Genomic DNA, 25,060 nt, shown 5'->3' on the forward strand with positions numbered 1-25,060 from the left:
ACTCTGACTGCCGCTCCATTTATGCTTGCAGGCTTTCTGCTTGCTCCATGTGCTGAACGCGTGCTCCTGTCACCTTACAGAAAGAGACGGAGAAAGAGAGGAAAGACAAACTTGAAACTGCTCCCTCTATTGTTTCATGATTCCTTAATTACAGAATCTGTTGTTATAAGTGATTCTTTCTTGGCATTAGGGAAGTGTAGAGCCCCACAATCCATGTTACATGTCTTAAACCAGCTGATTATGGGTGTGACTTGTGTCAAGTGATTTTGAAATGGGGTAAATACCTTTAAGCAATACATAACTGTAATGTGGGTACTCAACTAGAAAATACTTTCTTACTTGCTTGGGATGCTTAAACCCTCCATCCCCCAAGCCCACACATATCTGTATGTCCTATTGAATAGGCGATGTGTAGATTAGAGTAGGCTACATAAAAATCATGATCTGTAGCTAGTCTGCAATGTAATGCTTCCATGTGGAAATGGCAGAAGGTCTCCAGTTCCAGGCAGTAATTTCACATTTAAACTCTCCAGGATGGAGGCAAATGGTGTCTTCTGGATATTGTCGTATTTTCTGAGGCCTTGTCAAATGACTCTCCACTGAGAAAAAACCCAGTGTGTTGCTTCTCCATTCTGCATTGAGAAACATGTTATAGAGAAGTGAGAAGGAAACTGCTTCTGTTTGACTCTGTAGCCGCATATGAACTACCTTGATTGCAATTGTCCTTACAAGACAAAGGGATTTTGCTCACTGGCTGAGCAGCACTGGTGTTCAGTACATTAAGCAATGGCATAATAGTACATCTCATCTCCTGTCAAGTTTGTCACATTCTGCAGAGGGGAAGAAAAATGTTCAGTTTTGATCACCCCACTCAAAACCTCATAAAAAGTGATCCACAGGAATTGTAATTGGTGGTGGTTTTCCTTTTTGATGGTAAACCTGAATTCTGGAGAGTTAATAAAGGTGTTTTCAAGAATGGTGCTGAGTCCTTCTTTCCTTTCTGTTTCCTTGGACTCTCAAGTGCCTCCTACCTGTTCCCTTATGTATTCATCTATAATGCCCTTACTCCTTCCACACTCCCAGCAACACTCAGGAGCTGGGAGTGCCGTTTTTGTAGTGTCATTCAGGCTCAAGTTGCAGGAATCACCCTCCTGAATTGATGAATTTCTTCTCCCCACAGGTCTTCTTTGTACTATGGGTGATTCTGCCTTGGTCTAAGTGAATCTGGATTCACTTGAACTGCAGGTTTCAACTGATTCTGTAGCGAACAAACAAAAGAAACCTGCCAGGGAAAGAGCCTCCCCTCCTCCCAGATTTTCCTGGGTAGAGAACAGGTTTAGGAGTGCAGATGTTAACACAGGTGTATTCCTGAGCTTGATGCTGTTGTATTTGAGACCATCCCAGTTTTCTTCCATTGGCTTCAGTCTTGATAGGTGCTACACATGTTTTGAGTGTCTGAGTTTGGTACTCACTTGGCTGTGTGTCCTTCCCAGCGTTGCCACTTTGAGTTTAAAAAATCATGTGCCTGGTTCACAAGACACCGAGATTGTCTTTAAAGTCACAGACTTTCTTTTTTTCAGTTCAATGTTCCTTATACTTTCCTTGCTTCTGAGCCACTTAAGGTTTTTTTAATTGTCTTTTATTCTCAAAAATAAACCCCTGAGGTTTCCAACACTTACTTGATTTCAGCAGCATTACGAAAATGTCACCATTGTGACATTTTCAGAGCTGTCAGTACAGAGATAGGTGTGTACATCAGAAAAAGCTGGCGTATTGCTGTGTTCACCAGGCTGTATTTGCCATCCTTGCTCTGGCAGCAGCTGGCAAGGAAGGCTGCCTGGCTGTTCAGATTGTAAGGGTGCCTGTGCGAGCAGAGTTATGTCTCATTTCCTTTCTTAGAAGAAGTCATTTCAGCCTTTAATACTGAAAGATAGTTAGACATCTTGGATTTAATCAGGACACCAAACCTTTGCTTCTCAGTTCTTCAGGTACAGGATGAGCTGGCAGCTCTTCTGTTCTCATAGGGCCGCTGGGAGGATTCGTACTAGGGGTTTGCGGTACTCGGGCACGGCGGCTGGGGCAGGAGAGGGTTGCGCTGGGCTGGGGGGAGATGGGCTGCCAGCCCCTCCGAAGCTGCTGGCCCAAATCCTGCCCCGCGGGCCGATAGGTGCTGAAAGTGCAGGACAGCTCCTGTGCAGGGAGCCCTCAGCAGGGTGCAGCGTCACCTCTCCAAAAAAATGGAATTAACAATCTGAAAGGTAAGCTTAAATCCCCCTTTCCAGAAGTCTGTGTTGTCTTAGAGACGTGGTGTGCATAGCATTAATTCGAAGTCTTCTCTAGGTTTTTAAAAGGTGTTGGAGTTGGTGCAGGGAGGTCAGGCAGGAAGGAATGGCATTTTTTTTGTTTAAAAGGTTTAATACATCAGCTCTGATATATTAAGCTGCTCTGATGCTCTTAATCCTTTTAAAGCAGGTACCCATCCTCTCCATGTTCTTACATGTGAGGGATCCTTTCCAATCCAGAGCGTTTCCGCTCACTGCAACTGTGTATTCATTAGATGTGTTCTTGTTTGGAGAGCTATTAAGTTCGTGTGGTATACCTTACAACATACACTAAAGACTCTGAGTCATTTATGCACAGACTGCATATTAATGCTTGCTGAAGGTCCAGCAGGCATACTTATTTAAGTCTCATAATGGTTTTGAACATGGTGTTTATAGGCCATGTCTCACATGTCCAAATCCTCTTGGTTATTTCCCAGCATTGTGGACCTGAGTGCAAAGCTGGGATTTAAATCATGTGTGGGGGTCAACAGCTCCTATTCTACAAGGGATAGAGAAGTAGGCAGTGACACAGTCAAGCTGGGGAGACAGTATGATTGATGGGGAAGGATGCAAAGGAGAAGGACGCTGGCTTGCGAGAGGCATTTTTGAGACATTCCAATTAGTGTCCTGATTCACAAATCCTGCCTTTAAACCTGCAGCCACTGAAGGTCAGTTTTTCAGGGACACTGACATAGGGTTGCTGTTTGACCATGATGGACCTTTGTAAACCAACATGTTCTGACAGTAACTGCAATCAATGGAAGTATCTCCATCTATATAATTTAAAAAGCCCTAGAAGCAGGGTTTATGATTTTTGGACAGGGTCGGCTTGCCCACCTGCTGCCTTTGCAGCTCTCGTGCTGCAGCTTTCTTCTCGTGCAACTGAAGTGACTGGAAATCAAAGTGAAAATGACTGTTTGGATTGTGCAGTAAGGAAAAATGCATGTGGCATGACAAGTAAATTAGATTTTTAAAATGCTTTCACTGCTAATAGGCTACTGTGCTGTTAGGCATTTGGTTTTAATCCTGACTCTGGAGTGGGCAAAGTTCACTGTCAAGCATAACCAAAGTTCTTTGTTTTGTAAACATTTGCAATTTTTGCTGACTTGTCTGCACTCCAGCCCAGGAGGGGAATCAGCATTGTGCTGAATTGCTCCGTGCTTGTGGGGGTGAAGTAGGGGACTGCCTTTAGTTGCCTGCTTTTATTCTCCACCAGTGCTGGATGGAAAACAAAGATTCCAGCCAGAAGAGGTCATGGTAAAAATGTTCAGAGGGTGGAAGAGTGGGAGGGGTGAGAGGTGCTCCTGTCTGCCTGCTTTTTGCACCCAAAATGGACACTGGCCACATCACAGCGCTTAGGTGTGATGTTAGAAACCCAGATCTGAGTCACTGCTTTGCTTGATTCTGGTCTGCCCTTCCAGATTACATCTTGGATGTGTGAAATTTCAGTGGATAACATGGTGGCTCCAAACGAAATGTATTCCAGTAAAATACTTTAGACAAAGCATTTGGAGAATCTTTGGTAGAAATATTTCAACCAGTTCTGCAGGCCCTGTTTTTGGTGTGAGAGACTTGGTTTGGCTAACATCTTGGGCTTTTGTTGTCAAATGCCTTCTGTTTCAGGGCTTGGGCCCCTAAAACTCAATTAATTTTCCCCAGCTATTGGCAATTTGGCTAGTAAAAGGTATCCAGACTCTGCATTCCTGGGACTCTTGCATCTTTTGAGAACTGCAGCCATAACCCTATGTGATGCCGTAAACAATGTCTGGATACTTCTTGTCTCTAACCTGGGTGCCTGCTCTCCCTCCCTCTGGGCAAGGGTCTGGCAAGGCATGTTATTGCACGAGATGCACAAGAGTGGTGCAGTCACACTTTTTCCTTAGATCCTTGCAACTGCTGGTCACTTCTCTCTCCTCTGCTCAGCTGCAGCCAGCAAGGTGCCGTGCAGGTTTCTTTGCAAGGACTCTGTGCACTCACCCTCCCCTAGCACCTTTGGCTTACTGCTGGGTCTGAGGTGCCCCACATCCCGGGGTGCAGGGTGAGGTGAGTAGCTCAGGGGCTTTATTCTGTTCCTCTGGCTGCACAGCAGTTTGAAGGGTGCCAGCCCTGCAGAGCTTGCTGCCTGCTTCAAGCTGGTGAAAAGTGCTAAATAATCCTGGTGTGGGGCTTGTTTTTTTCTTTTCTTTCTTTTGGCCTCTCCTGTCAGCCTGGAAAATTTATGCTGCTCTGAAGAAAACATTCCACTCATCTGCAAGCTACTACAGCTGCCGTGTGAGTAATAAAGTATGGAAAGGAGGAAGGGAGAGGGGAGAAGAAAGATGGGAGCTGGTGTTTCATATGGAAAGCATCAGGCCAGGAGTGGCTTTGTTTCCGACACGTGGACAGTGGAGAGGCTGCATTTGCTGCTCAATGGAAAATTGATGGCAGTGAAAAGAAACCTCCCTTATTAGTGACTAGATCAGATGGGGATGAACTTCAGTATCTCTTGCTTTTATTTTTAAATGTGTCCACAATTTAAAATAATAAGGAAGAAGCAAAGGACACTGTTCTGACTGATTTGAGAATACAGCCAGTTTGGGCAAAGTGGCTTTTTTCTGTCTCCATCTGATGCTGCTGTCCTAGTTCACTGGTGGTGTCACAGTCCTCCTCAGCTGTGCCAGCACCTCAGAGTGGTTGTGAACATCTGAAGGTTGCTGTAAATCAGGTTCTTAGCAAGGTGCATGTTCCTTCTCTTTGCCTTTGGTTTCTGATCTTTTGGGTTAGTGTGAAGTCAGGTTTGTAAGCTTTCTGCACAATAAACAGGAGCTTGGTTTTGGTGCTGAGAAAGATGGTTCTGATGCAACCAGAAGCCTCTGAGAGTTGGGGCTTTAAGAAACATGTGAAAGAGCAGTGGGAGTTGGAGTCAAATAGAGTAAAGTGTGTTTCTGTCTGATCAGACCAGAGGAAGGAAGCACTTACAGTTTTGGAGGTCTCCAGTATCTTGGAAGAAGAGGCAGACTGCTGTAAGTGCTGATGTGACCCAGTGAAAGAGCTTGTAAGGTGTTCTCTTGCAGGTTTGAGAATTTCGGGGTAAATAGATGCCTCCTGGGGTAGTTTTCTACTGTCTACCGCAGGAAAACAGGGTAGACTTCTCTTAGCAGCATATCCCTTAGCTCTCCTGTGTTTTTCAAGTGAAAAGAAAGAGTGTGTATACAGTGTTTGAAAACAGAAGGGCCTTGTTTAATCTGTGATTTTTTTTCTGGAAGGAATGAGTCTTTGGTGTTTGATTGTACAGTTAAGGTCAGGAGAGGCTTTCCTATTTCTTCCGTTGATTATAGGATGAAACCTTCCCAGACACAGGCTGAAATCTCTGTCTCCAGTGCTTCCCTGGATGAAGATGTTTGCTTGAATCAGTGCCTCAGGAGCTGGGGTGATTTGGGGGTTAAAGAAAGTAATGCGGGGGCCTTGCTCTGCTCCGTTTGTGTGCCTCCAGGACAGCCTGGTCCCATGGCACCACGCTGTACAGCACCATGCTGTACTTCTGAGTTGGCTGCAAAGCTCATGCTTTCTCTTCAGACAGCCCTGATTTTCTACTCACTCAAGACAGTTTTGTGTTTTCCAAGAGTGACTCCTTTATTAATCTTTCTTGGATGCTGGTAAATGAGTTTCAGGGTACTCAGTTGAAATACTCTGCTGAGTGTGCCAAGCTCATTTTGGGCTTTCAGAGCTTTGGTGGTTTGTTTAAAACGTGAATAAGCCTCAGTCGTTTGAGGGAGAACAGAAGAATGCCAGTGCAGTTACTTTCTGGTGTGAAGGGCTTGGTAGATGGGTGACTTCCCAGCACAGTTTCTCAGTGCTGAGAGGAATGGTAGGTGCACAGAGCCCTGCAAAGGCTGCATTGGGTTTTCTGACATGAGAAAATCATGTTACCTTTTTTTGAAGGAAATACTTGAGGGAGAGCAAGGGAAACAAGGTGTGGGTGGTTTCATACTCTCAGAGACCTCCTGGCACATGTGACTTTCAGAAGATGCTGAATACTTATCTTCCAAGTCCTGAGTGCCTGTCAAGCTGGACATTGAGTGGATACCCTAGGTTGAAGAGGCCTCCTCACTGGGACTGTCTCACATGGATTATCTTCATGCAGTGAGAGCTGTATCAGCTGCAAGGCCTTGTAAGTCAGTCAGTGTTTTGTTTGAGCAAGCTGCATCTCTGGTCAGATGTTGCACTGTGGTATAAGATGGGAATTTCTGTCTCCTTTCCATTTCTTCATGTTTAAGTGGAAAAGGTCAAGGAAACCTTTGACATTCAGTTCTGAATGTTTTTTCTCTTTGTAAATGGGAAGAATAGTACCCACATCACGTTGGAGATTTCACATCAGTCAGTGAGTCACATCCTGGGCTGATGCAAACTGATGCAGACCTGCCAAAGTCACAGTGGTGATATGCGGATTTACACTGGCCTCGTGTCCATGAAGTTACTTGACACCTTGAAGGAGACTGGTCTACACAAATCCCAGGTCTTGTCAGGATGTGGAATAAATATCAGGATGTGGGCAGAAAACAGCACACCCATTTTAATGATTTGATTAAAACAATACTGCTGCTCTATGGCTCTCGTAAATGTATTTCCAGTGGTGTTGGGGGAAGGAGATACTCTCAAGTGCCATAATGAGAGAGTACATTTTTTAAAATGTTGCACAATAGGCCACTAAGTTGTGCTCTAGCTATATTGGCTTATTTCTGTTTTATAGTGAGCATAGCCTTAGGCATCCTATAAATACCATTTCTCTCCCCACCTTCAGCTAATAAATAATAGAAACTGTGCCGGAAAGAAATTTTCTTTCCATGAAAGAGTGGGAGGTCCTGAGCTGCCCTCTATAAAACAAAGGATGTAGCATGATTTGCTTTCTTTGGTTTTTGGAATGAAGAAAATGTGGGGGTGGGAGGGAATGAGAAGGTGTTTCTAAGCGCTGAATGTGCTTCCCCAACACTGCAAGGTAGGATGATGTCTGGTGTGGGCATTGCTTCCCCCAGGACAGTAATACCCATCTGTGAAATGAAGACAGATGAGAGGTTTCTGAACAGTCTCAATGCATGGGAAGAAGGAAGGATCCCATTCTGATTTACCCTCGGGCTTTCACATCCAGCAGTGGAAACCAACCTGAAAGTGGGTGTAAATGAGCATCTGAAGGAGCTCTTTGTGTAATTCAGTGGGCTGTGTTGTCCAGGGGTCAGACTGAGTTATCAGAATGGCCCTTTCTGACCTTAAAATCTGCTTCTGAGTCAGTCCTCTCCAAGACCTTTTTGCTCTGTTTTAATGATGTCAAAAAGCTGTAGGGTAAATGTAAGTCATGAAGGGTCCCTGCATGTGCACATACGGCGGCCAGATACGTTTCATTTCGAGACTCCATTACATACATACTGTGTATCAGGTTGGAAATGTGTCTCAGAGGATAGAACAGGTTTGTGGAGGTGGGGGCTTCCTCCTGCGCTGACTAGAATCAAAAGCAAGTCCATGTCATGTCATGTCATGGAGAGGGTGTGGGGACATATTCTGACTGCAGTTTGGCCACTAAGGTCAGAGGGGAGTCAGGGAAGACCTTGTGTTCAGCAAGGGGGCCTTACTGGTTAATTTTGAAGGCAAATGAGATTCAAGAGCAGGCATTTTCAGTCACCACCATCATCCAGGAACTGTGTATATAAGCAGATCTGGTCCAGAAGCAAATAAGCTTGGAAATTAGCACTGTTAGATCATAAAATTCTGCCCAGGTGCCATTTCTTATTGTATGCCTCAGTGCTGCTTTCCAGTCTCGTTTGAAATCCACCTAGCATGAAGCCCTGCTTTCCTAGGAAGCATGTACCTAATTTAGGGGAGGAGTATCTAACAGGCTGTTGTGCCTCCAACCTGAGTAATTCTTCCCCTTCTCATATCCTCTCTCTTCTCCATGAGCAAGTCTATTTCTTTATTTGGGTTCACCTTCTTCATAGCTGCATGGTCTGTGATGCTTTTCCCTCTCTTTATCGATATTAACTCTTTCAAGGATTTTTATCTAAATGTAAGATGAGACCCCTGCTCGTTGACTGGAGATTATAACACCGACTGTGGAACAGATGTGATAAATAGTAATAAATGTGCATGTCCCTTTCAATTTTGTCATACTTTCCATCTCAGTGTTCCTTCCAGTTTTGCTGTATATCAGATGCTAAGAATGTGTCCTCAAAGCTATAGCGGTCTTCTCTGTGTCTTTTCTGTTCTAGGTCTCTTTTCAGCCTTACTGGATCTCTGCTTTGTACTGAGTATGAGTTTTGTGTTGATGTTTCTTCCATAAATGCATTAATTTGTCTTTTTCCAAATTCAATCTCAAGGATTTATTTCCTGCCCCTGCGTGGTTTTCTTTATATACTGCCTCTGTCTCTGCTGGCATCACATGAAAATTTAGCATTTCCTCCTTAAGGCCTTTTCCCTGCTTTTCTTCACAATGAAAGCTTTTTATCAGTTTCCTTAGTTTTCCAATTTGTTTTTATTAAGCATGTTTTTATGGTGATGGCTGCGATCCATCAGAGTCAACAGAAACAAAAAAATTTACGCCAAATTTTTTTTGTTTGTTTAAGGAAACAGATCAGACTTTAAACGGGATGAAATCAAATTGGGGCTGATGACTTGGTGGTAGGTGGTTCTAAGTGCTGGCTATTGACAGAGAGTCGTGGAAGATCTCAGCATTCTGAAGAGCCTAAAAACACAAATACAACTGTGGGCTTGAAAATCATGTGCCAGTATTAGTATCTGGAGGAGTAGGGTTGCTGTGAGTTGCTGCCCTTTGTTTGGGAAACAGTATCTATATGCTGGTTAGTTAGTTAGTTAGTTGAAGACCACTGGTTTTGTTATTGATGGATGCAAGGTGGGTGTTTAACCTGGATCAAGGGTAAAGGACCCTTGAATTTTGGTGCACACCCAGCACGCCTCTGCCCTTCTCTTCAGCAAAGGGGAGCTGCTCCGATGCAGGTAGGGAGCAGGCCTGCCTGAAACACTGCAGGGTCAGTGGCAGGGTCCCACCACCATCCCTCTGGAGGTCCCCACCTCTCCCACCACCCACTGAGGTGGGTGGCTGTGGTGGCCTTGAGCAGGGTGGCTCCCTGCCACCCTGTCCCCACCATCTTAAAGGAGGATTTGTCAAAGCTGCTAACGTAAGGCTAAGGAGTCTGCCAGAGCTGGGGGGAGCATTAGCTGCTCTGTGCTGCAAGGCACTGGTCAATTCGCTTGGTGGGTCACCCCAGGCTTTGGACCTTCCTGCTGTTTGTCTGCTGTGCTGCTTTTAACCATCTCTGCTCCTTTGAGTCAGCTTGGGCTTGCTTGCACAGCAAATATTTTCCTGGTGTTTCAGAAGGTGGGTGATTCCCTTTCCTTCCTGTGGAGGAGAAAAGCTGCTTGTCCCATACAGGGTCTGCTGAGGTTGTAACAGAACAGCAGGGCCTCATCAAATAGCAGTGAGATGCACAGCTGGCTGTGGGCAGCAGGGCTCTGCTGTTTTTGCTTAGTTCTGCCTCTGAAAACTTCTCACAGAAACTGTCATCTTTCTCCCCTTTATTCAGCAAACTCTTAAGCTGTGGGTATCCCTGGGGGGATTTTGTGTGGAACACAAAGACTGTAAAAAAACAGGTCCTAAACCATGTGCTGTTGCTAATGATCCTGCAGACCAGCACTTTAAGAGCAGAATGTTTTAACAGAAATTAAGGACTGAAAACAAAGAAATTAAGGACTGAAAACAAAGAAAGGACCTGCTACAATGAGGCACCACGTCGCACCATACATACGACTTGATGGTGTGATTGTGCTGGTCTTCATCCTGGGTGTATTCTTCCATCTAATGACTTTCTGGAAGAGTCGAAAACAGAGAGGAGTTATGCAGAAAATCCACTGTCCATCCAGATGTTAATCAGTACAAAAGTCAAAGTTCAGAAATAAAATATGAGGAAATTGTGGGAAAGCAGTACTCTCTGTGCCTACCTCTATTTCAGTACCAGAGATTGTGCCAGCAAATTTGTGCAGTATGGAGCAGCAAAAATCCTCAGCAGTACCCCGATAAGTCAGAGAACCTGACAACTACAGTCTTGGAAGCAAAACGTACAAGTTGCCTTTTTGAAGCTCGAGTTTTCCAAGAGCAGTGACCAAGCTCCGAGCTGTTTCAGCAGAGAAAAATGCATACCCTTTCATCCAAAACCCAGAGGTTTAGAGCATTCAGATGTCTATTTGATTTGATGGTTGGGCTTAGAACAGATAAGATGCTTCACAGCCATTGCCCCTAGAGAGCAGGGAAGCTGTAGCACACCCATTTTACATTTTACATGGGAAACTGGGGCACCCAAGAGCTCCGTTGTCGGAGAGAGGAAGTCAAGAGCAGAGTTTGAAAAGGATACCAGATCTCTGATCTCCATTTTAATTAAATTGTTTCTGCAGTTGTCTTCCCTGGCAGTTTAACTGGTAGAATGTGGTCTAGTGGAGGAATTTTTGGCTGCAAACTTGACAGGAGTGCTTTTCTGGGCCAGATCCTTGCTTAGTGTAAATTAAGATGACTCCACTAGCTACGATTGCGGTGCTAGCGATTTACTCCTCCCTCTGAGAGTTTGCCCCAGGTTTGCAGGCAGTGGGCAGGTGGGCAGTGTCATATAATATGTTCTTTTTAATTTTAGTCTGTCTAGACACTTCTGCAGCACCCCATTCTGGGAAGACTACGCCAGCAGCTCTGGAGCAGCACCACATTTTTCTGGTGAGAAACGCTTAGCAGACAGTGTGGAGGTGGCCTGGTGTGCTCAAACTCAGCGTTTCAGCCCCCTGGTGCAGGGTTTGGCTTTGATAGTCTCGGTGTTTTTTGGTGGAGAGGTGGCAGAAGGGCTTCATGGCAGGATTTCTTCCCTGTGGACAAGGAGTGAGTCTGTCATTTTCCCTGGTTTTGGCGATGTGTTGTCCCAGCTGAGTGCTGGAGAAAGATGGCTGTTGCCGATGCAGCATTTCTGTGGTAGTTTTTCTTTCCAGCAATGGATGACACACCTCTCTTTGTGGCTAAAAAGGTCTTTCTCCTGGTTTTAAAGGCCATTTGCTAGTCTTGTGTTTATTATTACAGTCAGTCCTTCCTGCCATGCTGTCGGTATTTACCACACAGCCTTTAGTTTCTCTGCTATATTTTCTGTCATGCTGAGTCACCTGGCATAGGGGTGGTACCTCCGTAGCATTTTTCAAAATTGTCATGAGGCACACACAGGACCTAGTTTTTACAAAATCCTCAGATTTGCTGTTTGTGGTTAAGCAGGTCATTAGCTAGGACTGTTTTTCTTCCCCTTCCATTCTTTTACCAATTCCCAAGTTATTCACCAAGATTGAACTGTTTTTGTCAAGAGCCAAATGCAGGAAGGCTATGACTCTGGCTGGGGCAGCAATATATACCCTGTAACTAGCATTGCTTCTGCCTGAATCCAAAAGCATGTAACCGAACCCCCTAATTCTCCTAGCCATTTTACAAAATTTTCTAATCATAGAAAGTCCTACCTTCTGTTGTTAACCACCTACATTTATGTGTCTATGCCCAGCCCCTAAAAGGAAGTGGCTTCATGGCTGCAGAAAACAGCAGAAGATAGGGATCCTGCAGTCATTAAAAACAGCATTTCTTTTTTGAGAAAACCATAAAGCAGGCACTATTTCTGGGATTCCACCTGAGCTTGATCAATACTAATGAAGCAGAGCTCTCCCCAAAAAGCAGCTTGCATGGCAATGGGTAAGAGATTCTTTGTGCAATCTTAATGATTTTGAGAGAGACGTTTCCCCTGTGAATTGCTGTAGGAGTTTGCACCCCTTCCCCCACACTCAGCAGAGGGAAGAACATATGACTATCCTCATGTAAGGTAGCGCAGTGTTAATAATGCTGCTGTATTGATCAGACCGGACTACTTTGTCACCAGGGACATCAGGGAGGATTATTCTGACTTCTAAGGCTGTGCCTCCTAAAGTGTGTTTTCCAGTCTTTTCCCTAGGCGAAGGGTGTGTTGTGCTTTTTGTCTTAGCCTGCAGGAGCAACGCTTTCAAAAGATTTCATGGTGTTCCACCATCCGCTGTCTCTATCATTGTTGCTCTCAGGGCTCCCACCTCATTCCCACTCAGAGCTGGACTGTCTCAAGTTCAAAAATGCATTGCGGTGAGATCCAGTTGTTTGCCCTTGGAAGGTGCCTGGAGGAGCAGCTGCTGGCTGCTGGAATGTGGATAAACACAGGGTGACGGGAACAGGAGAGGCTTCCTCTTTGCTTAGAAAGTGAGCAAAACATCAGTAAGGAGGCAGCGTAGAAGGAAAAACATGTGCAGGGTGGTTTTGTTCCCTCCGCCGGCTGATATTCATGACCTTGTTAAAAAGATCAGTCTGCTTCAGAGACTGCATGTGGTCATTTTTAAGTGTAGGGAGAAACCAAATGTGGCTTTTATTTTTCCATCTGATAAATTGCCAATTGCAGGTTTTACTTACAGAACACTCTGAGTAGTCTGAGAAGAACACGATCACCTTGATATTATATTTATGAGTAAAAATGGTATGAGGCAAAGAAAGCTCTTAGCTCTCATGTAAAGAAGACTTTTAATGCAGTTTTTGCTTCCAGGAATGCATCATTACTCGTAGCAGGGAAGGGACACATTAGCAAGCTTGACAGGAGGACTGAAATGCCTCGGGGCACTCAGGGGCTTGCAGGGGCAATTTGACATCGTGCTTCTTTGACAGGTGTCGCAAGCTTGGTGCTGGATAGTGATGGAACATCTGCAGAGTAGGGAAGGGTTAGAGACATTTGAAATGGAGGAAAACACCTGAACCTTGCTCTGATGATGGTGGGAGCACCTCCAGGGCTCTCTGAGCAGACCCCACGTGTTCAGAAGTGCTGTGATTTGTTCTGCAGGGGCTCAGAGTGGCAACCAAGTCATGAGTCATGTCTGGAAAATTCTGTCCTGAATGTGTAGGCTACCAATAGTGCCAGCCGTAGCTAAAGCAGCACGGTTTGAGTGCATTTCTCTCCCTTTTTGAGTCCCAGTTCCTGGACTGCTGGGTCTGAAGGAGATCCCTTCAGCAGCCCTGGCCACCACAAGGCATTTTGGCTCTCACTTCAGCTCTGAAATCATGCAACTGCTTGGGAAGCACAACAGCTTGGGAAGTGCAACCACTTGGGAAGCGGAGCTGGCTGGAGGCGAAGCAGCAAAATGCTCCCAGGAATGTTCCCTGTGAAGCAGAGACTCAGCCTGTGGTCTCCTCCTCTCCCAGCATAAAGGTTACCTTCATATGTTTATAACCAAAATAAAATTGCTGCTCCTGAAAGCTGTAATTTGTACATGGGGGAACATAATATTTGTGTTTAGCTATTACGGGGATTGTACCAAAGCACAGTGACAGAGATCTGAAGTGTTTGGGATGATGATAGCTGGCAACAGACTCCGCCTTTGGGGGCTACTAAAAACAATTTAGTTAAGCAGTATGGATTGTAAACAAAATGCCAGGGAAGACTGGTTGTACTGTGAGGAAGAGGACCCCCCTCCTGCAGTGGGAGAGGCTGTCCTTCCTCAGTTCCTCCTCTTCTCCTTCCCACAAATCAAGCCAAGAGAGCCTGGCCACAGCCTTCCAAGCTGTGACACTGGAGACTTCCATCCCATCTCAGAAAGACAATAGAGGGAAGGAATGGTATACAGCCAACACACAGAGGCCGTCTTATCTTGGGAGATGTTGCATAGGCATAAATAGAGTGGAAAAGGGAAATCGGGGAAAACAGGACACTTAAGGTAAACTAACTACATTTTTTAATGTCTGAGTTGGAAATACGCCAGATAACATGTCCACTGTTGGGATTACAATGACTACAATATGTTTCCTCTTTTCCTTGTTGGTAAATGGGTTTTGTTTGTTTCCTTTCTGGAGAGTGGTGAGGGACCGCAGTCAGTTCCTTGTAGTGCGTGTTTGGTAGTGAGCTGGAGCTGTCTATGGCAGTGTAATGGGTAAGGCTGTAGGGCTGTGAACGTGACATCTTCCAGTTCCCTGCGTCATCATTTGGGCCTTTTTGTCTCAGGGAAAAACGCAGTGTGGAGTTTCATTTGGTTTACTCATGGGGGATGCTTATGGATGGGGCTGGAAAGCCAAAGGCCTCACTTAAAGCCTCTCTGCAGCGTGGGTGCAGGCAGAAGGGATGCTAGAAGCCTTGCCAGCAGAGAGATGCCTTCATCTGGTGTCATCTCTGCAAGGTGATGCTGGGTGTTGCATTTGGCGATGTACCTGGCATTAATTTGGGAACCCTCCCAATTAATTTTAGGGGGAAAAGTGCCAAGGTAAACTTGAAGCAGGGTCTGGTGGTTTTGCACAGTATTCTCCAATACATTTCCAGGGATATTTTTCCAGGAGAAACAGAAGGTTTAACAGAGAGCGTGGAAGGGGACAGTGACTTGGCTTGACTGTGAGGCTTCTGCCCAGGTAAAGAGGGTTGTCAAGGAGATGCAGCATGAAGAAACAAGAGAAGGAAAGGGTGCTTCTAGGCAAAGATAGGCTGAGAAGAAGAGCCTCTTTGAGATCCTGGAGTCAGACAGATTGCTGAGCAGGGCTCACACAGGTCCTGTCCCATCCTCCACCTCCTTCAGGAAGGGCAGAGCTTCTCCTGGCCTCTGTTTCTGCTGATGCTTCATCGCAGCCCCCAGCCCCTGCTTTTTACCAGCCTGTTTAGAGTAACAAAGTACCACCCTTTGGGCCTTTCTGCACTGTAGTCTCTGCACACTTGGGACTCTGCAGGTACCCTACAGGGCATCTCTGAAGGCATGTCATGATGGCTTATCATATAATTTGCTCCTCTAACAAAAGGCAGTCTTGTGCACAGAAGCATCTTGAATTAACCATGGTGGCTGCTTAGATGCTGGGAAGTCGCCGTATCTTCCAGGAATACCAAGACATTGCATTCCTTCTAGGCTATTTTCTGTCTGCTTTGCTATTAATAACTTTGTCCTGAAATAGCACTTTCATATTGCAGCATATTAAAATCCATAACAACTGGGTGGGTGTCCACAGTCAACAGACCGAAGAAAGTGAGCCAGCGCAAGAGCCGTGGTTGTGTAAATTGGCTCACAGAGGTGTGCTGACTCTGAGCAGCTGGTGAGCTGACCTGCTGGGCTTTCTCAAGTCAATAAATGGCAGGGCTCTTAATGGGATCTCCCAGCTTCCTGTGCCATGCTGCAGCTGGTAGCCGTACAGCCTGCTGGAAATTGTGCTGACACATGGCTGATCTCGTGATCCTTTCAGGAGGAGTGAGCAGTGCGTGTTTGTAGCCTCGTACAGTTCTGACAGCACACCTTGAGTTGCCGATGATATCCACAAAACGCCCTGCCAGATCGTCTTTTTGTTTGATCTAATGTGTTTTGGGGATACAGGTCTCCTCAGATGCCTGCAGGCAGCTGTCTGGGATGCTGCTGAGCAGTTGGGCCAGTACTGGCAGGCACTTTACCAATGTGCTCTAGCAAATTGCTTTTAAAGAGGACCATGCTGCTTTTATTAGGGAGTGCAGAAGCCCAAGTGCACTGCCTGTGAGATTTGAGGCTGATCAAAATCCCTGGTGGCTAGGGTTTTGGAAAAAGAACCTTGGCAGAGCAGCATAGAAAAGAAAAGAAATGGAAAAACACAATTGACTTTAGGGGAGCATCCTTTGGAGGGCACCTTGCTTTTGGGGGAGAGGCAAGTTTACCTGCAGTGGGACATTCAAGCATGAAGGCTGTTGTTTCTGTGCATAGATGATGAAAACTTTGGCCTAGAAGTGGCACAAACCATTTTTGTGAATACCTCCATACAGACTGCCCAAATAAAAATAATAAAAAAGGGGGGGAAAAGAAAGAAAAACAAGTATCAGGATGTCTGAAGTTGGTGTTGTTTTTAAATTCTTCCCATTTTTCCATTTGGGTCACATTGTTCCTAGTAAAGTAGGCAAGATTTGTAATATAAAATAACCATCTCCAGCCGTCAAAGAACATGTCAAATTCTGCTTCACATAAGCCACAAAATTAAATGGTGCTAATCAAGAGCAAAATTTCATGGAGTTTGAGTGTTGGCAAGGTCCTCAGCTGATGTAAACAGGAACCATGAAATCAGGTCTGCGCTGTGCTGATTTACCCCAGCTGAGAATCTGGTTGTGCTTCCCATCATTTTGTTTTTAGTCTGAGGTTTTTTTAATGGTGAAACTCATCTTGTCTTTTCTTTTCCTTGCCCAGACTGGCATATTTATCACAGTAGCAGATGCATCTTCTTGCTCTTGTAAGATAACAAATTGCCCAAATTATCTAAAAAAAAAAAATAAGAAAAAAGCAGCAAATGGCTTTTTGTAAATGTGCTTGGACAGGTCATGTTAAAGTTTAAACTTCAGCCAAACAGCCTACTGCTCCCTGTGTGGCTGGAGGTGCACTTTGGTCCTATATGTTTATTATAATTTAGAAATGTTATAAATGCTTTTATATTCTTTTTTGTTCTGCCCTTGTTCTACAACACATTCCCCTCCTTCCTCCTGCTTCCTGTTTCCCAGACAGGTCCCCACCTCTTCCTCCCCACAGCCAAAAATAATACAAAAGGGAACACACAAAAGGCTTTTTGAGCCATGAGATGTGATAATGAATGGGCATCATGTACAGGGTAGATACAGTCGTCCCAGTGCAAAAAATGTTGATAGCACAAAATCGAGATGAGGAATTGTATGTTTTTGGGTTAGGAATTCAGTGTTATGCATCCTCTTGTTTAATATGTTTTTAGGTCAGAGCAGAAGAGATGACTCACAACCCAGGACTCTTATGAAACATACCGTATATTGAGTGTATTGATCACTTCTCCAGGTTTGATTTAATAAGCTAATTGTGAAGAATTGTGCTTATGAATGTGCTGTTGCCTGAGAGTGCACGAACACAACTGGTGTGTACATTTGTGTTGTCGGATGCTAAGGAGGAAATGTTAAGCTGTTGCTGGATGTTAATGAAACATCTCCAAAGAGTACATTTTTTCATTCATGATCCTATTCAGAGTAATTACAAGGAACCCAATTCTGCTGTGTAACCCCACTGCAATACTTTGTAAGGATGAATCTTAATTGAGGATCGAGACCTAAAATATTGCTCTGCTTTGTACATTCCACAGCCATCAGCATTTGCTCTTGCATATCCATTTCCTGTGAGAAGTTTACCACACTCTGGGGCATGCTTTGAACCTGATCCTTTGATTTCAGTGGGAGCTACGACTGGCAATTCAAGGAGCTAATTGTGCCTTTTTCTATTTATGATGCTAAATTAAAGCTGGTTCCAAACCAGACAGCAACACGTGAAATACACACTTCATGAAGTTTGGAGAAAAGTTTGCAGTGAGGGCCACTGGCCAGCTCATTCAGAGCCATTCAAGGTTGTTATGTAAATAAATTATCTCTTCAGAAAGATTTTGAAACACACTTAGGTTACCTATATATCATTTCTCAAATTACATGGCTACTTGCCGTCTGGACTCATGGCAGCATGCAGGGCAAGTGCTGTTCAAGCACACATGGGTTTTATCATATTTTCATACTAGCACAATGGGCTGCCTGCACTTTTGAATTCTTGATTTGGCTATCCTTAATCCTTTGCTGACATTGATGCTATTTTTTGTTGTTGTGGCTGGTTGCAGATATTTTTTCTATCTTTATTAAACAGTCAAAAAACAACAAAAGCCCTCCAAAGCCCTGGTTCAGTGTTTGCAGATTTCTTTCATCCTTTTTTTTTTTTATCTAGATGCCTATCAAATTCAGCCACGCTTAGCTGCAGTCCTTTGTTCAATATCTCACAACCAGTGCACTGAAATTCTGTATGCTTAGAGCCCAAATACCACAGATTTTTAGTGAACAGATTTAACTTGTCCATTTAAAAGAATATTTGGTAGATAAGATATATTTCATTATCACTAAGTTTGGGAGCAAATCTTGATTTTTGACTCCTTGATTTTTAACTCCTTGGAGTTATGGGTTCAGACACTTTCTGTTTGAAACGTTAGTTTTACCACCTATTTCTGCTGGTGAAAATTTATGACAAAATTGGTTTTGATCCTTTGAGCTTTAGGGGCTGATTAAAATCTTTGATAACCCTGGTTGCATCATGCCCCAGAGCAACAGGAAAATGGCTTGTGTTTATATGAAGGTAGTGATTCTGTCCTTGTAAGTAAATCAGTTGAATTTTTTTACCTTAAAATGTATCTTTTCTGAATGTGGTTGAGGCTTCTGATTTCAGCACCATTTATGCTCTGAAGAACAATGCTGTGGAGAACATCCAGGGAGAAGGCCATCTGGGTCATGGTGGGAGAGTGTTCATTGAGAGTGCTGTTGTGCATGAATAACAGTGAATGGGCTGGTTTGGCTAAATACGTTTCCTGGAAAGTTCATTCTTTGGGCTGAGACCAAGGGGGAAGATGGGCACAGGCCATTATTATATTGAAGAAATTTGCTAACAGGGGGTTGAGTCCTGTGTAGCATACTTAAGCGTTAATAGAGCTGTAGACTCTGGGGGCTGGTGAGGCCCAGCCAGCCAGTGTTGGAGTGGACTAGCCTGGCAGCTCAGGCGTATGGTGAAGTTACCACAGGAAAACAAGTCTTTGCCTATCAGATTATCTTTGCTGACTATCTGTGTGCTGCTTTTTGCTTTTGGCAAAAGCTTGTTTGTTGAGCATATAGTTAACTTGATTTGCTTCACATATACAAGAGATTAAGAACATGCATGCAGATTTTTACCACGAGTTAGCTGTCGTTAAGTGTCATCATCTTGTACCTGAAAAGTGGTTTTAGCTGTCTTTTTTTTTTTTTTTCCCGTGAACTATGTAATACATAGTGAGATGTGCTGGCACATGACTAAGAGTTTTGTCTTAAATCCTTTGCAATAGAAATTATTAGCTATTGCCTGAAACTTTTTCTTACTATTCATTCATTTCAGACTGTGGTTTTCACATTTTCCCAAGTGTATTTTGCAAAACTACTTATTTTAATACTAAAATTCTGTTTATTTTATGCTGTCCCAAATGCTAAGCTTCTGATGTGCTACAGCTTTTTGACAACTAGCAACTGCCCAACAGAGGCTGCCAAGAGGAAAAGCTGGAGGTTTTGGCAGCTGGGTGGGAACAGATGACAGTCTTGGAATAGATGGGCAAGAGTATTGGGTTTTGTTGTTGTTCAGGAAGTAATGAAGGCTTTTTGCAGTGGAAAGAAGATGCATCTTTCAAACCTTGTTTTAGAGTTAAGGACAAAAATAGCATGGCATTTCAGGGAGGGCAGGTGAGTTTTGAATCTCTTATTCCTCCTCAGGGCTGCCCCACAATACCCAGTTCAATATCTACCTCTGGCATCAGCAATGCAACTGTCACTGTAGCTCAGAGCTTTCACTATTCTGCTGAAGAATGAAATACTGATGCCGTGTGCTGGACCTGCTGCCACTGTTTGCTGTGAGCTTGAGTGAACTGTGGTGGCACTGACCTTAGAATTAGTGTTTTGGGTTGCCTTCAGGTTGGTGATGCTTTCTCTTCCTTTGCAGTCTTAATTTAAAGACGAGGCTCCTTTTTTACATGACAGTGGAAAGCAATGGGGTCATGATGGAGGTTGGAATTTGACCTTCACTATTGCATGTATAATTCCACTTTGCTCATATAAATTATGCTGCAAAGAGAGTCCTTACAAGTACTGTAAACTAGTAGATCAGACCTGCTTGTCAACCACATTCAACATTTTCATTCTCTGTCACAGCCTGATCTAAGTAACTTCTTAATTAGGTTTTGGATAACTTCCAAGATCGGTGCTTGATGTCCAATTATATCTGCAGTGAAATGGCACTTAGAAGTAACTAGCACTTCCAGATAAGAACTTCCCATGATCTGCTAGAAAAATCCAAATCAAGATGTTACAAAATACCTCAGCATCAATAAAACAGAGAAACCTAGTGAACATGTTGATAAGGTGTCTTCCCTGACTTTCTGTCCTCGAATAATTTTAAGTGTTTGGGCTTTGTTTTATCTTTGGCAGAATGTTGATGTTGCCACATAGTCTTCAGCTGTGCAAAATGCCCAGGAGTCTGAGTGCTGTAAAGACTTCACAGCATAGGCAGGTGCTTCTGAAATGATCTGTGATTTTTCAAGAGCCTGTACGTATGGATCAAATCCTGATACATAATGTGGCTGCCGATCAAGTTCTTTGCAGTTCATTGGAGCAAGTTTACGTTTATATGCCGGGAACTGAGAGTTTGTGTTAGGTCATCAGTTGGAATTAGGTTTACCAGAGCTGTCTGAACCTGAACCCAGATGCCAAACTTGTGTCCCGGCAGAGGCCTCTGGCCTACGGGCATATCTTTCCCCCATCATTCTCTAAAGGGGAGACAGAGACATCAGGTACCTGCACTTCCTTGAGGCTTGGCACATTGATGGCAGTGGTGGTCCCAGTTAGAGCCTTCCTGCTGGTTGCTCTGGGGGGAGAGTGGAGTCAAACATCAGCATCCTGAGTGGTGACTCCAGCTCCTTCGTATCTGGATTTTGAACATTCTGGGTTGTACTTTAACCTCAACAGCTGGCAAGCAGCCTGAAACTTAGGCTGTCTGAGCCAAATCAAGTACCTGCAAGAGGGTTTTGTCTTCTTGTTGCATTTAGTAGCAGCACTGTCTTGATTTCTGCTGGCTGCAGAATTAGGTGAGTGCTAAGCTCTGCTGAAAATGGTACACATGTATCACATCTCTACTATCGGAGGCACACACTGGGTTTCTCCTGCTTTATATTTCATAGCGGTGAGCATACTCAATGTGTTTGGTAAATAATCTTTACTTTCACTAGATGGGCTTTAGATGTGCTCCAGAGGTAAGAATAAGGTAGATTAGAGGTCATACTTTTCTGAATTGACAGACATACTGAACACTGAATTTCCCTGCATCAGTGCTACTGCGGACTTTGAAAGGACAAGAAGTAGGTCCTTACCAGGCATAGGACAGCACTACAGTGGCTGTCTTCTGCTGTCTGAAGGAGCTGGTGCTGCGCATGGAAGTGTCGTGGTGTGCAGTTTACATGTATGTGCCTCAGAGGACTGAGATGGTAGTATAATGTGGGGAGCAAAGGGGTGTTGAGTTACCGCTGTGTAGGCAGGAAACACACATAGTTTCTTGCAGGTGGTGGAAATGTGTCGCTGCTGGGAAAGTAAGCCTTTTTGCAATTGGATCCAAAATTGAAAAATTAGACTGAGGCCTTGTCGACATTGTCCACATGCCAGACTGCCATCCTTTTCTAGCTGGCTTTCTGCAAGTATGTGGGGTCTCGCAAAGTCACATCCTATTATTTGTCAGCCATGAATCATCATTTCTTTTAACTGGCTAAATTGAGGCACAAGGTGCAAGGAGAATGACCCTTGTTAATGGGGGCAGATGGGTTGAAGTAGTGGGTCACTTTTTATCCTTAGCCTGTGAAACCAGCTTGACAGCAAACAGCACTTATGGATCTTCTCATGTTCCTGAAGGGGGCCGTTGTCTTCTTCCCATTGCAGTTTTTGAAGTCTTTATTGCTGTAAATCCTACAGGCACTGGGGAAGAAAGTTTAATACCCACCAAGTTGCCTGCAATGTAGCAAACAAAGAAGAATCAAAACTTAATGTCACACGTGACGTGTATTACATCCATTACACAGAGTCTCCCCCCTCACGCGTGAGTGGTTAAGGAGAAGCTGGACATCCAACAGAACTATGACAAAAGCATGACAATAGCAGTTCGCTCCTGTTTTAAGTATCCTTGGACCATTTTCCTACCAGGCTGGCAGTGGAAGTCGGAGATCTGCAGGGGTTCACCATCATCTGAATCCAACAGTTTGGGTTCATATGCCTGTGGATAGCGGTCAATATCCTGCTGCTCGCACAAAACATCGGTAGTTTTGATGCGCTTGCTAGCAAATAACTTTGTGGAAATGGAGATCAGAAGAACTCTCATGCCCCTCCTGATGGTCCACTGGCCTGGAGTGGGGACCTTACTGGTCTCAACCTGACTGGTTTCTCCAGGTCAGAGCTCAAGACAAAGGGCTTAGCTGACCTAAAAATTGTCTTGCCAGGGCAGGAGTGAAGAAAGCAGGCTGGTTTCAAAACCCTGCCTCACCGCTCCCTGGATGATTTGGGCCAGGAGAAGGGAAGGTCGCGTAAGGTACTTGGCAGGAGCTGGGACGTACATATGGGGAAAGACGCTTTGTTTCTGCCGGCAATTGCCTGCTCTGGCAAATGCAGCAGCAGGTAGGGCCCTGGCGGGGGGTAGAGGAAGGGCTGCAGCCGAAACCCCTCGCCAGGCTTTGTCTGCCATGCAGATTAGGTGGAGGGCTTTTCTGGCTGGCGTTGCTAGGCTCTTCTCCCCTATTGACTTTGTGGAGAGGCTGAGGGGGGGTGGGAGGGAGGGACTGTATTATATTGTTTCTTTGAGTTGTTTTTTTCCCCCCTCTATGGGGAGATGGGCTTGATCCACTGGTTTTGGATTTCAGAGGCAGAAGGCAAGACATGACCAGCTGGTGTCTTGAAATGGCACAGGTGCAATGGCTGCGGGAGGGGGGAGCCAGGAATAATTACAGGTTTCTGAAGCATCAGGCTTTGCCTGAAAAGGGCTCATCGAGAAACTGCTCTTTATGGAAAATTAATGGTGAAGCTGGAAAAAACTGTCAGGCCCACTATTGTTGTTGTGGGGTAGTGATGCCTTAAAGGAGCAGCACCTCCTGCTCCACTCTCCTCCCCTCCACGGGCAGCCTGGAGCCGGCACACAGCTTTCTGATCCCACAACAATTGAAATTTCATGTCACTGTCATCAGATTTAATGGCCTTGAGTCCCTGTCTCTCTCACCCCCTGCCCCCCCTGCCTTCCACCCCCAATTTGTGATTATGCTTGCCTCTTTCCTTTGGAAGCCTTGTATTTATTAGGTCCCTAAACCTCTTTCTGCCCCACTGGGTGAATGCTAAGTGGACCAGAAAGCCCAAATTACATGATGTGGGGAATTCAAAAGCATCGCCTCTCCTGGTGGTGGGGGTTATTCCTGAAAGGCTGTAGGGCATGTTGGAAAGCTGCTCCCCAAACTTGTTAGGTTTCGTCTAGAATCCACCCCAGCTAAAGCCATTCCTCACGGCCCCAGAAATGCACTTTAAAAAGAAAACAGAAGGGTTGCTTAAGGCAAGTACTAACCAGTAAGTGTCCCACCTTCAGGCCTGTGTGCAGACACATCGTACAGACAGTGTCATCCCTCTGAAAATAACACACATGCTAAAGTATAGCACATCTCACTTGCAGATATTGCCATTCTATTGCTTTTTGTTCAAGTCCACCTCTACAGCTCAGGTCTATAATCAACTGTTATTTAAAAAAGAAACAACAGATGACTGTCTGGCAAATTCTGTTGTGAATTCTGGAACTCATCCCACCATGTTGTATCTGCAACCAGCAGTGCTGCTTCCTGGATGCACTGAAAGTGTTATCTTGCATTACCCAGCAGCTCTTGGAGAGCTGTGAGTCGGGCCTCTTTACAGTCCTGTAGATGGGATCTCTGTACCCAGAAGGCAGGAGTCTCTGTCTCTCCCGCAGTCATAGAAAACTTTTGTTTCTTGATCAAGTACTGGACTCTCCAGGTTGAGATGTAGTTGGGTCACCAGCTCCCATAGGCTTTTGTCTAAAATCCCTTTCTTAATATCTCTAGAAGGGTTCTCTGAGGAGTGTTTTTTAGACGTTTCTAAAAAGTATTAGTTAGAATGTCTCTTTCTTCAAGTCCTGTAAAATCACAGTGGTGATATTAAACCAGCTAGCCTTTCAGGCAGCAAGAAATGAAAAATAGCACTAATAAACTCCATTAAAAGCTCCTGAAACTACAGCAAATGGTTTTCTATAAACAATAAAAGTTTATAATGTTGGTTATGGAGAACACTGGGCAGCGTGTTGGTGCCTGGAGGCTTTATTTGGGCTAGCTCAGGGCACCTCATAATAAGGTACATTCAAGTAGGAGGTTCACCCCATCCTCATGCCGATGATCACTGCTGTGGAGATGCAGGAACACGTTTTTATGTGGCAGCCTCTTTGACTGCAACTTCACCTACTTTTTAATAAGGTGCATGTGCGTGTGTTTGTGTGCAAGTCTTGTGTCTCGTTTGGAAGCCACATTTGACCAGTGTGCCAAAAACCCTCTAAAACTGGCAGTAGGTCCGTTTTTTCTGTCACATCTTTCCTTCTCTCAGGCCCTTTAAACAAGCTGTGGTGTCACTGGAAGTTCTCTGTCTCCTATCTTAAAATGCTACGCTTCAGAATTGTGCCGTTTTAGGAACAGACTGGGCCCCAGCCAACTACACTGAGTTAAATTTGGAGTGAAATTTAGTGTTTGCGAAGGAATAGGAAGCAGTTCTTTGGAGAGGTGACTTTATTTGTATGTGGCCAGGCAGTGGGGCCATTAGGATAGTTTCATATGGAAGTGACTGCTGGCCAGGTTACACTTAAAATTGGGAAGGCCCTGGTATCCATGGGGCAATGTACAGACTTTCATGAAAATGTAGTAGATGCTTTCTGTTGTATCTTGACTTCTACCATAATTTCTCCTACTGTTTGTGGATATTCCCATACTGTGTCTTGGAGGAGCATCAAACAAGTGCCAAATCCTCATGTCTCCCAAAATGTGACAATTTCATGAGAAGGTGCTGGCATGCATGGGTAATGTCTCTGAATGGCTCTGGACCACATTGTTCTCCTGC

General features: G+C 44.6%; 1 protein-coding gene across 7 annotated transcripts in view; it reads left to right on the forward strand.

Moving 5' to 3' along the window:
* KLF7 (KLF transcription factor 7) overlaps positions 1–25,060 on the forward strand; it is a 114,687-nt gene that overhangs the window by 5,596 nt on the left and 84,031 nt on the right. For 2 of the 7 annotated variants that reach the window (XM_080400216.1, XM_080400217.1), the window contains exon 2: positions 32–25,019. The exons of the other annotated variants lie outside the window; for them this stretch is intronic. In XM_080400216.1, coding sequence (XP_080256342.1) covers positions 24,996–25,019 — 24 coding nt within the window. In that variant the 5' untranslated portion in view covers positions 32–24,995. The remainder of the gene's footprint in view (positions 1–31; positions 25,020–25,060) is intronic. 7 annotated transcript variants of the gene reach the window in all.

Source organism: Falco punctatus (genome assembly GCF_963210335.1).
Source record: "Falco punctatus genome assembly, chromosome: 8".
Classification (NCBI taxonomy): Eukaryota; Metazoa; Chordata; class Aves; order Falconiformes; family Falconidae; genus Falco; species Falco punctatus.